Source organism: Pan troglodytes, chromosome 2, assembly GCF_028858775.2.
Source record: "Pan troglodytes isolate AG18354 chromosome 2, NHGRI_mPanTro3-v2.0_pri, whole genome shotgun sequence".
Taxonomy (NCBI): domain Eukaryota; kingdom Metazoa; phylum Chordata; class Mammalia; order Primates; family Hominidae; genus Pan; species Pan troglodytes.
This window is the reverse complement of record NC_086015.1, coordinates 12,989,073-13,004,811: the sequence shown is the minus strand read 5'-3', so window position 1 is coordinate 13,004,811 and position 15,739 is coordinate 12,989,073. Positions and strand designations below refer to the sequence as shown.

At 39.0% G+C, this 15,739-nt stretch overlaps 1 protein-coding gene across 3 annotated transcripts in view; it reads left to right on the top strand.

Moving 5' to 3' along the window:
• The first annotated feature begins 1,472 nt into the window (after nucleotides 1–1,472).
• Nucleotides 1,473–15,739, top strand: part of RAD18 (RAD18 E3 ubiquitin protein ligase) — a 192,245-nt gene continuing 177,978 nt past the window's right edge. For 2 of the 3 annotated variants that reach the window (XM_063805301.1, XM_054680365.2), the window contains exons 1-2: nucleotides 1,476–1,665; nucleotides 5,991–6,072. In XM_063805301.1, coding sequence (XP_063661371.1) covers nucleotides 1,615–1,665; nucleotides 5,991–6,072 — 133 coding nt within the window. In that variant the 5' untranslated portion in view covers nucleotides 1,476–1,614. Of the gene's footprint in view, nucleotides 1,666–5,990; nucleotides 6,073–15,739 lie in introns of all 3 variants that reach the window. The other variant, XM_009444809.5, reaches the window with a different exon arrangement.

Sequence of the window (15,739 nt, the reverse complement as noted above, 5' to 3'; positions counted from 1 at the left end):
AGATGAATGGCACTGCATCCTGTCCTGGAGGCTCTCCATAGATAGGGAAATGAATTTTGGCCCCAGGACCAACAAGTACTGCCTGCTTCCAAATCTGTCTCCATGGTTGAATGCAAAAAGTACATTCCTGTCCCTGTCTTATCTCTCTCTCCCTTTCTCCTTACCCATTCTTTCTCTTTTTTCTCATCTCCTCTCTCTTCCTCTCTCACCTTCCCAGCCATTTGTCACCTTAAACCTAATTACCTTGTCCAACTAGTACTGTGAAAAAAACAATTACTGGTTCACTCAGGCCACGGACCTGGTCTTAAATGCTTTTCCTTTGTCTCTCCAAGACCCCACTTCCTCCGCATCCAGAACTATCCCACATTTTCCAGCTCAGCCTGGCAATCATTTGCGTTCATTTGCATGCCGTTCTATGATTGGCTGATACAAAGTGGGGGGCGGGGGTGGACACCGTAAACCTCCATTCCTCATGCATTTAATATAACATGTATGAAAAAAAGTATCTATGTTTATATCTCGTTTAAGAAAAAAATTGTTCAATGATATTTGTTAAAGCACAATAAGGAAGACTTAATCAGGACAATTCAAGTAGGTATAGAGACCGCTGGAACTGTGTCTTGCAATTGGTGAAAACTGGGCTCAACTCTGAATACAACACGGGCAAATGGAAATTTATAGCCAGGAAGCAGGGTGGGGAGCAGTGCATGAAAAATTACTAAGAGGAAACATCAGAGGTAAGAGTAGATTCTTGCTGAAGAGGCCAGGGTGATCAGACATCAACTGGGGGATGGTGGAGGATGAGGAACACATCAGATATCAAGAGTGATCACATATCAAAGGTGGGGATTCTTGGTAACTTGATTTAGCAGGGTTTTTTGCTAAAACTGGATTTTTACAGGAAGTACACAGATTGGCCTAGGAGAAGGTTCAGGAGCCTGACTAAAGTTTGCTCAAGCAAAGAATCTTTGTCAATCTGCATAGGAAATATCTAGAAGGCTATATGCCAAAGTTAATGGTGCTTCTCTCCGAAGAAAAAGAAAAACTGTGTATTAAAATTTTAATATGAATAAAAGCAACAGCTCCCATTTAAAGCCCAGAGGTCCTGTTTGGAATCTGACTCGAAACTCTATCCACTTTTTCGGGCGTAGGCTTCTCTTGTGTAAACTGACAATGTTAACATCTACCTCCCAGTGTTGTAATACAGGAGACATAACTTAATGGATATAAAAACTTCTGTTCAGAGCAAGGACGGATAGTCATTGCGATTAGGGTGGGCCACCCGGAGGGGGTCATGAGCCTAGACCTTGACAGATCTGGCGAGGTCTGGATTTGGTTTGATTCCTGGCTATCTTTTCTTAATATTCAACTGGCTCTACGCTTTTTAACCATTCGCTTTCTTCAAGGTAAGTGCGGCAGAAGCCTGGCGCATGCGCAGTACAAGCCCTTAAGCGGCGCCCCGCCCACATACTACTACAACTTCCGGCAGGCTCCGCGCCCGCCTCTGGCGCGTCGCGGGCTGCTGACGTAATGCGGTAGCGCGGGGAATTTCGAGTGGTGTTGGCGCGCCGGAGGCTAGTGGGTGGCTGACCCCCAGCATCTTCGGGAGCGACCATGGACTCCCTGGCCGAGCCTCGGTGGCCTCCGGGCCTGGCAGTCATGAAGGTGAGTGCTTCGGGGAGGTTGGGAGCTCCCGGGTGTCTGCGGGGGGAGGTCCCTCCCTTTGCGGAGCCTGTCCTCGCCTTAAGGAGAAAGGATGAGGCGCGAGCGTCGCACTGGGCCCGGGTATCCGGCTCTGCCCTGCCACTAGCCGACCGCGTGGCTCTGGGTCTCAGTTTACTCCTCTGATAAGTGACAAGGACAAGCCTGGTGAGCTGAGGTTGGCAGTCTTATGGAACCAGCTATTCTGCGATCCAATCCCAGCAATAACATGGAGAAAAACAGTTATTCCAAACAATGACATTGACAGCTGTTCTTTACTGAAAGCTTACTTTGTGTCAAGCACTAAACAGTGACACCGGACATGATTTTGGGTGGACGCTTTATCAGATAACATGTATGTAATCACGTAGCCAAGCAGGTAGTCTCCTTTACAGGCTCTTTCATTTCTTCTGATTATTCTCAATAAACCTAGTGCTGGTTTGTTCTGACATACTGCCCCAACTCCTCTCTAAGACACCTTCACTCTTCTCTAACAAGTGCTCATGTCTCTTAAACAGAGATCAGGACTCAGGCTCAGCGCTGATCTTGGATTGCATCTAATTATTTCACTTAAATAACATTTATTTTTGTGGCCACTTTCTGTTTTGGCAAGGCATACCAGTTTCCATTTACAGTAGTGGTGGGCCCTGGATTTGCTCAAGAGCAGATGCACTTTGCTGTGCTGGCTAAAGATCAGTTGCTTGGTGTTTCTTCTTGCTCTGTGATTATTTCCGTTTCTCACAGTGGCTAAGATAGCCTTCTTCTCTTCCTCAGTTTTGTAGACTTGGGGATTATAATATCTGTCCCACTGACTCATAAATTTGACTTTAGAATTAAGTGAAGGCTAAAGTAAGTAGAAGGCCTTGTTCTTCCTGCTGTCATCAGTGACGTCTAGAGTGCTTGGGGACTTGAGATATCTGCATGATGAGAAGCTGACATTGTGAAATGATCCAGGAAAGCTGTAGTTTTGGAGTTGTGGGCTTGGCACCAGGATGCAGTGGAGAAGAGCACAGATTTGAGTTCCAGTGGTCCTGGGTGAAATCTCCTCTCTGCCTCTTAACTGTATGACCTTCAGTTAGTAACTTAACCTCTCTGAGCCTGAATTTCTTCAACTATAAATTAGAGACAAAAATAACAGTTCATAGGATTGATTAAATAAATTAGTTGATGTATGTGGGCACAGATTCTGCCGTGTATTCACTGTGCTTACTGCAGTGCCTGACACCAAGTGGGTGCTCAAATATTATTTGCTGCTTGATTGAAAGTATCTGGAATGTAGTAAGCATTCAATGAATATATTTTATTATTATTAGCACTGTGTTAAATGCTTCTTTCCCCTTTTAATTTGTTGTCATGAAGCTTGACTTGGATAAGGAAAGTAAAAGAGCTCTGTAACCTGTAAAGCTCCTGCTTTGTAGATTTAAGCACACTTTACATATTCCCACAATTTCAGTGTTCTTTAGAGGCGGGTTCCATGTCTTCTCTGACTTTGGTATCTCACCACAGCACTGAATGTAGAGTTTGGCACCACAGAGTGTTCAGTGAGTGTTCAACCAGAGAGTTGATTGAGCCCATATTTTTTGCTCACATTGGAATCATGGAATCTTAAGGTTAGAAAACCAGCCCCTTTCAGTATTTTAATCTCCTTTATAACACATCTGCCAATTTCTCACCTAATTTTTGCTTGAACTCTTCCAGGCACAAAGAACTATCAGATCCCAGAAGCAGATCTGACCGAAGTTACTTCTTTTATTGAATAGAAGTCTGACTCAGAATCCATGGTTGCTAACTTAGGATTCACAGAAAGACTTTGGAGTCTCAAGTTATTTGTAAAATTTTTGCATGTATGTTTTTCTGAGAAGAGGGTCCATAGTTTTCATCCATTTTTCAAAGGGATCTGTAACCCCAAAAACTTAAGAGTATTTTTGTAATTATTATGTTTTTCCACCCATTTTCTACTTCTCCCTTTCACTTTCTCTCTCTCTAAACTAAAGAAATTTTGGGGAGTCTGCTGACCACTCTCTATTCAGGCATCATTTTTTGTTTAGTTGGTTGAGGCACATGTGATATGCATGTTACTGTCTTGGAGTGACATGACAAGAAATTTGAACCAGAAATAGCTCATCTGATGTAGTGTCAACTTCCACAATTGTGCTCTGCAGATCTTTCAGAATCATTCCTCCACCAGAAGAGGATGGCATAGATAAGAAAGTGTGATATAATAGACTGGTTCTGGCTTCTGGGCCTGCCTCTGCTCTTAATTGATCTTGAACATAACCCTTTAGATTTTTGTGTCTGTGACAGCTTACCATCCACAATAATGGAAGATTTTGGCATTTTATTATTTCCCTGGTTTTACTTTAACAGAAATTTACTGTTTTTGGCATATTGTAAATGTAATATGTGTACACAGTAGAAAAAAATTAAAATTCAGAATAAGATAAAGGTGAAAAATAAAACCGTCCATAATTCTACCACCCAGAGAACCAGTGTTTAATATTTTACCTTATTTTCCTTTGGTTTTTGTGCATTTAAAATTTGGGATCACTGTGGAGTCAACTTCTTGGGTTTGATCCAGCCAACTTAGGAACTCTGTAGACTTTATTTTTAAAATTGGGATACTGATGCTGTGGACTTCATAAGATTGCTATGAAGATTAAACTACAGAGTTGTTATTATTATGTATTATTGGCATAGATTTATTTTCTGATTTTTATTTTCCTAGGGCATTAATTTTTCTTTGAAAGCATGTTTTTTAATGGCTGCATAATATTTCATCATATGGACCATTAGCAACATTAGTCCTTTTTTGTTTACATTTTTAAAATTCAGGTAATAGGTTCACATGGTTCAAAATACACATAAAATAAAAAGTAAAAGTCTCCTTCTTACCATGTTCCTGGCCCTGATCATTATTTATGACTTCTTGTTTATCTTCTCATTATTTACATTTACAATGAAAATAGAATGCATTCTTTTTTCCTTTTTTTCTTTTTTGAGATAGGGTCTCACTGTCGCCCAGACTGGAGTGCGGTGGCAATCACGGCTCACTGCAGCCTTGAACTCCTGGGCTAAAGCAATCCTTCCGCCTCAGCCTCCTGAGTAGCTGGGACTACAGGCATGCGCCACTATGCCCAACGAATTTTTAAATTTTTTATAGACATGAATTTTTGTTATTTTGCCCAGGCTGGTCTCAAACTCCTGGACTCAAGCAGTTCTCCTGCCTTGGCCTCCCAAAGTGCTGGGATTACAGAGCCACCATGCTAGGCCTATTAGAATACATTCTTACTCACCTCTTCCTTTTAAACAAACGGTAGCATAGTATATGTACTGTCTATACCTTATTTCCTTTTTTCACTTCTCTTGGCAATCTTTTCATATCAGTATGAAGGAGAGCTTCCTCTTTTTTTTTGAGACGGTTTCACTCAGTCATGCAGGCTGGAGTATAGTGGTGCGGTGTGGGCTCACCGCAACCTACGGCTCCTGGACTCAAGCGATCCTCCCGTCGAGAGCTTCCTCCTTTTAAAAAATATTTCTGTTGAATGGAATAGTGTTTTATTTTAAACAATTTGAAAGATCTTAGGTTGCCAGAGTAGTTCCTTTCCTGTTTGGATTGCATTCCAGGTTGGCACACATCTCTCTTTCCAAGTTGCCCACTTTCCCTTCCTCTGCTTTCACTGCCCCAGCTCTTTCCAGGCTTCCTCATTTGGCTCCGTGTGTAGTACCATGCCGAAAGCACTGGACTGCCAGACGGGAGACAGGAATTTTGGTCTTGGCTTGACTAATGCCTACTATTGTGTGCCTGCTTTTGATACCAGCTTCCTCTTTTGACTAGACAGTTTCTAGTGTTTGGCTTTAACATTCTTTGATTTGATTCTTAACCTGTGTGGTGGCAATGGCCACCTTTCACCCAATAGTGACTATAGGCTAGGTGCTGGAGTCTGAAGAGGAGGAGGCTTGGAGTAACAGCTGGAAGCGCATTGGAAGTGGAACAGAAGCACAGTAGCCCTTATGTGAAGGGATGACAATATGGCACAAGAATCGGTGTGCCATCATCTTTAGCTGTCTAAAGCAATTTGGGCAACCTGAGACTGAATGTATAAGAGTCATATGAGATAAGTTTTTATTTATTTGTCAAGATCCCTTGCAGTTTATCTGGAGTTAGCTTTTGAATTTGTGTATTTGACAAAGAATTTGATTTTTTTTTAGGGCACAGAGAAAAAGTTTTGTGACAGGACTTCCAATTTTGATGTTTTTCTGATATGTATATATGCATATTTGCATTTCAGACAATAGATGATTTGCTGCGGTGTGGAATTTGCTTCGAGTATTTCAACATTGCAATGATAATACCTCAGTGTTCACATAACTGTAAGTATGTTTTGTTCCTGTGAGTTAGTAAATTGCGATTTTTACGTGAGGTAGTGTTAATTTAACACCAAAGATATGTGCACATATTTATGTTTCACCTTTAGCTCTTCTATCTTGTAGTTTTTCAGAAGGTCTTTTTCACTGCCTTCCTCTTGAATATTGAAGGTTTTTACAAGGCTTCTGTATTTTCTACCTCATTCCTCTTTGATATTTTTATGATTCTTATAGCATTTATGGCAATAAAATTCTTGGTCACAATAAGTGGTTCTTTATTTGCCAAGTGCTTTTTGATGTTAAGTTTCAGAATTTTTGTTTTTAACAGGATAACAGATAGGTGGTTCCACCAAGTAGTACTTGATATAGAATTTCAAAGTTTAAAAATCTGTAACAATAAGAATATTGCCCCAGTGGGAGAATTCTACCGCTGACTTTATTTCAGACAGTTTTATACCTTAACTGCTATGTGATGCTGGAAAGACTCATGTTGGAATTTGTTTGTACTTCTCTTTATGAGTCTAGTATATAAGCATTTAAAAATATTGTACCTTAAGATATTTAGTGCATAGGGGTTACCCTATCATTGTTGAGGAGCTAGACATACAGTTTATGGGTTATTCAGGTTCATGATCTTTCTTGTCCTCTATTTTCAAGTTGATTTATCTTGGAAAGTTAAAAACAGTCAACTTAGGCCTAAGAAATTGGTTTTAGTTGGTAGTAGCTTTGGTGAAAAAGTTTCTGTGGAGAAGGCATAATAAGAGGATAGCAGTGACGGCAGCACGGGCATTGCAGATATCCTTGGGCTTGACTCTTGAAAATCTGGTGAGTATTTACTACTTTAGAAAATGTTTGTGAGAATTAAATGTGCAGAACTCACTGTCTGGCACATTATGAGTCCTTAATAATGTTAGTTTTCTTCCAGACAGGATTCACATTAAAAACCAAGATAAGTTTTGGAGATTGTTTTAAAATATATTTTAACATCATCTTTATTTGGGTGTAATTTACATACAATAAAATACATCCATTTTAAGTGCACGTTAAGGTATAAAAGTGTTCATGAATTTTGACAAATGTGTATGCTGTGTAACTACTGCAATTAAGATACTGAACATTTTCATTATCTGATAAATTTCTCCCCATCTCAGTCAGTATGACCTCAGCTAGCCATCTGTAGTCTATTTCTGGACTCTTCTATTCCATTGATCTTAGAAACTTAGTAGTTTTTCACCAAAACTACTGCCCACTAAGACCAATTGTTTAGGCCTAAGTTTACTGTTTCTTTAGCTTTCCAGGATAAATCAACTTGAAAATAGAGAACAGGAAAGAGCATGAACCTAAATAATCTGTAAACTGTTTGTCTAACTCCTGAACAATGATAGGATAACCCCTATTGCAGTAAATACCTCAAGGTACAATATTTTAAAATGCTTATATGCTAGACTCATATATGTCTATCCTTGTGCTAGTACCACACTATCTTGATTACTGTGGCTTTGTAGTAAGTCTTGGAGTCAGGCATTGTAAGTCCTCCAACTTTTTTTTCTTTGTTTTTTTTAGGATCGTTGCATTTTAAATGCATTTCCATGTATAACTTAAAATCAGGTTGTCAATTTCTACCAAAAGCCTGCTGGGATGTTCACTAGAATTGTATTGAATCTAGAGATCAATTTGGGAGAACTGACATCTTAACAATGCCGAGTCTTCAGTGTATGAATATGATACACTTCTCTATCTTTATTTCTCTCAACAGTGTTGTTTGATTTTCATTGCACAGACCTTGCACAAAGAAATATAACTTGTATTGACCTTTCGTCTTCTGACTGCAGTAAATTCACTTAATTCCAGCATCTTTTTTGTTAATTCCTTAGAAATTTTTGCATACACAATCATGTCATTTGTGGATAAAGACAGTTTTACTTCTTCCTTTCTGATCTATACGCCTTTATGTTTCTTTTTGTTACACAGGCTGGTACCTCAACTACAGTGTTGAAAGTGGTGTGGATGGACATCCTGTCCTTACTCTTAATTTTATGGGGAAAGCATTCAGTCTTTTACCATTAAGTATGATGTTAGCTGTAAGTTTTTTTTATATTCTTAATATGTTTTCATAAACCTACCAAGTTGAGGCACTTCTCTACTCCTGGTTAGGCGAGAGGATTTTTTTTTTTTTTTTTTTAAATCATGGATGGGTGTTGAATTTTGTCAAGTATTTTCTGCAGCTATGGAGATGCTCATATGATTTTCTTCCTTTATTTTGTAACGTAGCTAATAACATTGTTTTTGTTTGTTTGTTTTTGTTTTGTTTTGTTTGGGAGACGGCCTCACTCCCTCACAGTGGCTTTGTTACAGACTGGCTTTGTACTGTAGTCCCCCCTTATCTGTGATTTCAGTTACCTGTGGTCAACTGCATTCTGAAAATACTAAATGGGAAATTCTGGAAATAAATAATTCATAAGTTTTAAATTGCACTGTGTTCTAAGGAAAGCACTGATGAAATCTTGTGCCGTCCTGCCCAGGATGGGAATCATCCCTTTGTCAAGTGTGTTGATGTTACATATGCTATCTACCGTTAATCGTTTAGTGACCATCCTGGTTATCAGATTGACTGTTGCAGTGTCACAGTAATTGTAACTGTGTTGCAGAACACAAGTAATTGTGTCAAGTAGCCCTTATTTTACTTAATAGTAGCCCCAAAGCACAAGAGTAATGATGCTGGCAATTCGGATATGACAAAGAGAAATCATAAAATGCTTCCTTTAAGTGAAAAGGTGAAAGTTCTTAACAAGGAAAGGAAAGAAAATTGTATGCTGAGGTTGCTAAGATCTACAGTACAATCTACAGTACAGCACAAGATATTTTGAGAGAAAGACCACATTTACATAACTTTTGTTATAGTATATTGTTTTAATTCTATGTTATTGTTATTGTTCCTAATCTCTTACTGTGTCTTATTAATAAATTAAACTTTATCATAGGTAAGTATGTATAGGAAAAAACGTAGTATAAATAGGATTCAGTACTATCTGTGGTTTTAGGCATCCACTGCGCTTTATGGAATGTCTCGCCGTGTATAAGGGAGCACTACCATATAGAGAAAGATCTTTACTAGTCAGCTTGACTGCAGATTCTAGGGGCTTCTTAAGCCTTTTCTGTGGATGTGTCTTCCCTGGACTTGTGATTATAAATTTCCAAGTAGAGAGATTTGGTCAGTTTTTTCATTAGCTGCTGTTTTTCTCTCTCATGTGTCTGTCCATGGTATTGCAGGTTCTCCAGAGTTGCTGTAAGCCATCAACCTCTTTTTTTGTTTTCAGCTGCCCTCAAGCATCTAAAGTATGCTGATCCAAAGCACCCCAAGTTGAGTGAGACAGAAACCATTCCCTTAGGCAGTCCTTTGAAAAGTTCAAATGTTGGTCACACACTCCACTATTCTCTCCCAGCCTCCCCTCCCAAGATAAGCCACAGAGCTATATCAGCCTCTGTCTGCTGTACTATGGGTCCTCTGGATCAGTAGCAAGCGACCCAGCTCTTTTTTGTTTTTAGCAGTCCCCAGTCACCTAGAACATGCAGGGTTCATTGCTTAGTGGGGTGAGACAGAAGCCAGTCCTCTGACCAGCTCTTGGAAAAGCTAGAACATTGGACCGTGTTTCCCTTCTTTCTCTCCCCAGGCAGAAAGTTGGGGGTTTCTCTTCCTTGCTGAGCCTGGGGGAGGCACACTGGCCAGTGAGTGTGGTACTAGTCCAGACCTTTGCTTTTGTTCTCAGTGGCCCTCAACCTGGTTCCCTTTTCTGTCAGTGTGTAGATTCAGGCAGCTCAGAAACCAGTTTCTCAAGTAGCCCCCACAATGTAAGTGCTAGTCTTCTGTTTCTCTCCCTAGGGATATATGTTGTTTGCTCACTTCTTCATGACTTATAGCTGTCACTTATGCCATTCTTTAAGAGGAAGTCAGTGGAGGGGAGTTTCAGTAATGATGATTTTTTATTTTATGAGCACTTTTTTTTCACTTGCGAAGTCTCAATATTCAGTAGGCCTCTTCTACTAAACACCAGTTGTCACAAGTCCCGTCATGTCTAAAATTTGCTCTGGGTCTTTAGTGTTTTAATGACACAAAACCCCCAGGGCTTTAGTGGAAGCCAGGTCTGTCATGTTCTGGTATCATCTTGGATTGACTAGAATTGGTGATCCAGAATCCTAGGTATTTATTGTTGCTTCTTAGATTTTTCATGATTTATCATTTTTAAATCACTTTGTTTTGTTCTGTTTAGGTTTTTGGATATGAGTAATAAACACTACATTTGTAGTTCTGCAGGTACAAAGGTGTGAGTGGGGTGCCTTGGCAGAATGCAGGTCAATTAAATTGATCCAAATTTGTGCTATTAAAGAGTATTTTGGGGGCAAGAGGGAGCAGACTTACTCCAACCCATAAAACACCATTAAGTGAAAAATGGTCTTGCTAATAGACTGATATGCTCAAGTGCCAATTTTCTTTGCACTTGATATAATTTTTCTCACTTGATAATGGAAGATGATCAAAATATTTAGCAATCGGCTGGCTTTCAAACATCAAAAGAGTCTAGCATCTTAATAGTAAAAAGGAAATTTCTAAAACTTAAACCAATCCTTGTCATGTGAAATCTTAAGGACTTTATGAAAGAAGGAACTTTTTAGAAAGAAACATCTAAAGTGTCCAGTTAAAAGCAAAAACCAGTGTGAAAGGAACAGGAGGTCCAAGAAAGCTGAAAAGGTTGGCATCTGCCTCCAGTTCTAATGTTAAGGGACAGTTAGTTGGTAAGAGAATAACATCCCTCCAACTAAAGACTAGCATTTCAGAATTTCCAGAAGTGCAGCTCTGCATAATTATATCTCCCTTTTGTGTGTGTAGCTATTTCTCTTCTCCTCTGCCTTCTTTCACAGTGCTACTTCATGAGAATATAAAAGAAGATAAACACGTTTATTATTTGCCTAATAGAATCTTATGTTGTCTCTTGAATTAGCAAAGGTTTCGTAAGTGGAACATTTCATATTTCAGTTTTTTTTAAAAAATGAAATAAAATTGCTTTTTACTTCTACACAAGCTTTGATTAATTTTTTTTGAGTCAAAATCCACAAAAGGAAAAAAAAAAAAAGATTGCTGGCCAAGCTTTAAAATAGTGGTAATTTATCGGTGTCCACAAGCCAATTATTTTATCTAGGATCTTGCTTGGGATTAGAGATGCCCCCTCTCCCAAGGCTTGGATATTTCTGTGAAACTACTCTTTAATTCATTGTTGTTATTGTACCTTCTTCCACTCTGCCCACACATCTTTTTTGGGCTCTCTTGGATGGAAAGACAAATTTCATAGGTGATTTAAATGAAGCCCTCTGGGAATACATGAATTCAAAACTCTTCAGCTGTTCTTCTTTGAATGGAAGGGTTGTCATAGTTGCCCACTAGAAAATAAATTATGCTGGTCTGCAGCTTACCAGTACATATTTGGTAGTAGTCTAGTAGACTGAAATTAAGCCTAGGGCTTGATCTACTTAGGACTCCATATCTGGTTCTCCTCATTTCAAAAGAAAAGAAGAGGAAAGATATACAAGATTATGCAGAAGAGAAAGTAGTAGCCTTATTATAAATACTAATTTAAAAGGTACATGTGACGTTATTAATTAAATGTTATTTATTGATGTATACATAATATATATAATGTATACTTATATAGGTACAATTACATATATAGTAATATATACACAATATATTGTATAAGTATACATTATATAACTATACATAGTACGTATTTATATAAGTATACATTATTTATAGTATAAATATACAGTATATATTTATTATAAACAAATATTTATAGATATAGTCAGTCCCTGACTTACCATGATTTGACTTAGGATTTTTCAACTTTACGATGGTGTGAAAGCGATACACATTCAGTAGAAACCATACTTTGAATTTTGAATTTTGATCTTTTCCCAGGCTAGAGATAGGTATATTAAATACATTTTGGCTTATGATATTTTCAATTTATGATGGGTTTCTCGGGATGTAATCCCATGTTAAGTCAAGGAGTATATGTAATTTTTAATAATTAATATATTAAGAGTATGGACTCTGGTGCTTGCCTTTGCCACCTATTAGTTCCATTATCTTTGGCAAGTTGGCTGAGCCCTGTGCTTCATTTTTCTTCTTGTCAAGTGTGACTAACATTGGTACCAACCTCAGGGTTGCTGTAAGGATCAAAAGAGTTAATACATGTAAAGTGCTTAGAACAGAGCACATACTAAGTGCAGTGTTTATTTGAACCACATGAAATTGCCAATATTTGTCCATTTTTGACTTAACCAAAAATGTCAGTTTCATATAATTCAACTTAATAGTGACAACTTATTAATTTTTAAAAAATTGTTGCTGTTGTTGAATCAATATTACATATTAATAATGTGATTTACTGACCAAAATCCATTGAATCACTATGACTGGGGGCTACAGCCTGGGAAACTAAGTTAAAACCAACGTAAATCTCCCTAGGTGACTGAGCTGAGCAGCTAGGTTTTAGGATTTCTTGACTTACGGTATTGCTCAGGAGACTTCTTATAGTATAAAGAGAATAGCATTGATAATTAAGAGAATGAGTCTGGACAGGAATTTTTGCCTCAGGATGATTCATACCTTGAGTCTCATCCATATCTGATTTAGGTGATATTTAGATGAGACTTTAGATTTTAGACTTTAGAGTTGGTACTGGAATAAGTTAAGACTTTTGGGGCTGTTGAGATGGGATGGATGTATTTTGCATTTGAGAGGAACATGAATTTGGGAGGTTAAAGGTGGAATGCCTGGAGTGAATTTTATCCCCCCTAAAGTCCTATGTCGAAGCCCCAACCCCAATGTGTTGGTGTTTGAAGATGAGGCCTTTGGGAGATAATTAGGTTTAAATTAGGTCCTGACAGTGGAGCCCTAGTGATGGGATTAGTGTCCGTATGAGAAGAGATACCGGAGCTTATGGTCTCTCCCCACCCCCTCATGGGAGGACACAGTGAGAAGGTGGTTGTCTATAGGCCGGAAAGAGAGCTTTCAGCATAAACTTACCATATTGCCACCTTGATCTTGGACTTTTAGCCTCCAGAACCATGAGAAAACAATTTCTGTTGCTTAACCTGCCCAGTCTGTGGTATTTTGTTATGGCAGCTCAAGCTAAGAAATGCTTTCCTGTAGTCTTTTGTACCATTGCTGTCATTCATTTCACTTATGCATAAGCATTCATAAGCATGCATTTTTATACGCATATACATAATAAGCATCTATAATTGAATACTTCGTTATTATTTTTGTACAAACTGTTATCTGTTAAATTAACAAGAAAAAGTTTTTATTACAGTTTCACATATTCCTTCTCCAGTACTCTTCCTTTCTTTACGTAGATTGGAGTTTCTGACCTAAATTATTTTCCTCCTCTCTGAAGAATTTCTTTTAGCATTTCTTGCAAGGGAAGTCTACTGAAAACAGATTCCTTCAATTTGTATTTGTCTGAGAAAGTCCTTATTTCTCTTTCACTTTTGAGGGATAATTTCTCAGGATATAGTTTTAGGTTGGTGATGTTTTTCTCTCGACACTAAATATTCCGGTGTACTCTCTGTGGTTTGTGAGAAGTCAGGTGTCATTCTTTCCTCCTCTGTAGGTAAGGCCCCCACTACAGCTTCTTTCAAGATTTTTTCTTTATCTTTGATTTTACGTAGTTTCAATATGATTGGCTGAGGTGTCTATTTGTTTTGTTTTTGCATTTATCCTGGTTAGTGTTCTCCGATCTTCCAGGATAAGTAGTTTAGTGTTTAACATTAATTTGGAGAAATTCTTAGCCATTATTATTTCTTCTGTTCCTTTCATTCTTCTCTTTCTGGTATTCCCATTATGTGTATGTTACGTCTTTTGTAGTCATCCTGCAGTTCTTGGATATTCTATTCCATTTTTCCTGTCTTTTTTTCTCTTTGCTTTTCAGTTTTGGAGGTTTCCATTGACATGTCCTAAAGCTCAGAGATTCCTCAGCCGTGTTCAATCTATTAATGAACCTATCAAAGGCATTCTGTTATAGTGGTTCTTTTTATCACTAGCATTCCTTTTTGATTCTTCCTTAGAATTTCCACCTCTCTGCTTATGTTCCCATCTGTTCTTGCATGTTGTCTACTTTTTCCGTTAGAGCCCTTAGCATATAATTTTTAAAAATTGCTGGTCCGATAATTTCAACATTTCTGGTATATCTGACTTTGGTTCTGATGCTTGCTCAGTTTCTTCAAACTGTGTGTTTTTCCTTGTGGTTTTTTTCTTAATAACTGGAAATGATGTCCTGGGTAAAAGGAACTGCAGTAAATAGGCCTTTAGGTATGGGCAGAGGGGACACATTCTATAGTCCTATGATTAGGTCTTTTAGCGAACTTTGCCCCTGGACTGTGAATGTCACTAGTGCTCCTCAGTTTTCCCCTCCTTAGATGGGACAGGATGGCTAGAGGGCTGGAGTTGTGTATTTCCTTTTTCCAGAGTCAGCTGGGCTCTGATAAAACTCCAGTAGATTAGGCTCTGTAAAATAGTTTCTCCTGAGGGAGGGCTTTGTTAAGAACAGACTACTCTGGGCCAGTGCAGTGGCTCAGACCTGTAATCCCAGCCCTTTGGGAGGCCGAGGTGGGCGATCACCTGAGGTCAGGAGTTTGAGACCAGCCTGGCCAATATGGCGAAACCCCATCTCTACTAAAAATACAAAAATTAGCTGGGTGTGGTGGCGCACACCTGTAATCCCAGCTACTCGGGAGGCTGAGGCGGGAGAATCACTTGAACCCAGGAGGCGGAGGTTGCATTGAGCCGAGATTGCGCCACTGTACTCCAGCCTGGGTGACAGAATTAGACTCCATCTTGAAGGGGAAAAAACAAAACAAAAAAAAAACCAGACGACTATGGCTTATTTAGAAATGGTTACTTTTGCCTTCCTACTCCTGGAAGGACTGGGGGGTTTTTCTCCAATATTCACTGTGAGAACTTTGAAGAACTCCTGGAACTAAAACTCACAGAAGTGTGAGGACATGCTCTCCATGCCTGCAATGACAGGGTTCCCTGGAGTTTTTAACTCTCAGACTTGCCCACACTGAGCCGCCAGCAATTTGTCAATTACAGCTCAGGTTCTCCCTCCCCAGCACTGGTTCCAGCACAGGTTTCTTCTCTGGTTCCCATGGAGGTTTCTGTTTGTGGGTTTCTGTTCCAGTAAGTTGTGATTGTCTGTATTACCCCTCTCTCTCTCTCCAGTTCGGGGGGAGCAGTTTGCCCTGTGACCCTGCTTTTCTGCTGGATCTACGAAAAGTTGTTGGTTTTTCAGTTTGTTCAGCTTTTTACTTGTTAGGACAGAGTGGTGACTTCCAAGCCCCTTACATGCTGAATCGGTCGCCTGTATTCATCTTTGCTTCCTAAAAGAACTCAACCTGTTGTCTGTTTTATCCTTTTCATAATATGTTTCTTTGTTTTTCCTCCTGGGGTGCTCTTACTTAGGCTGGCAAGACTTGCTTATTTCCTGGATATGCATACCATTGAAATTATGCTGTCTCCTCCTCAACTAAACAGAATCCTGAATTTATACAGTATACTGAAATTATACTGTCTCCTCCTCAACTAAACAGAATCCAGCTGAATTTGGGCTAC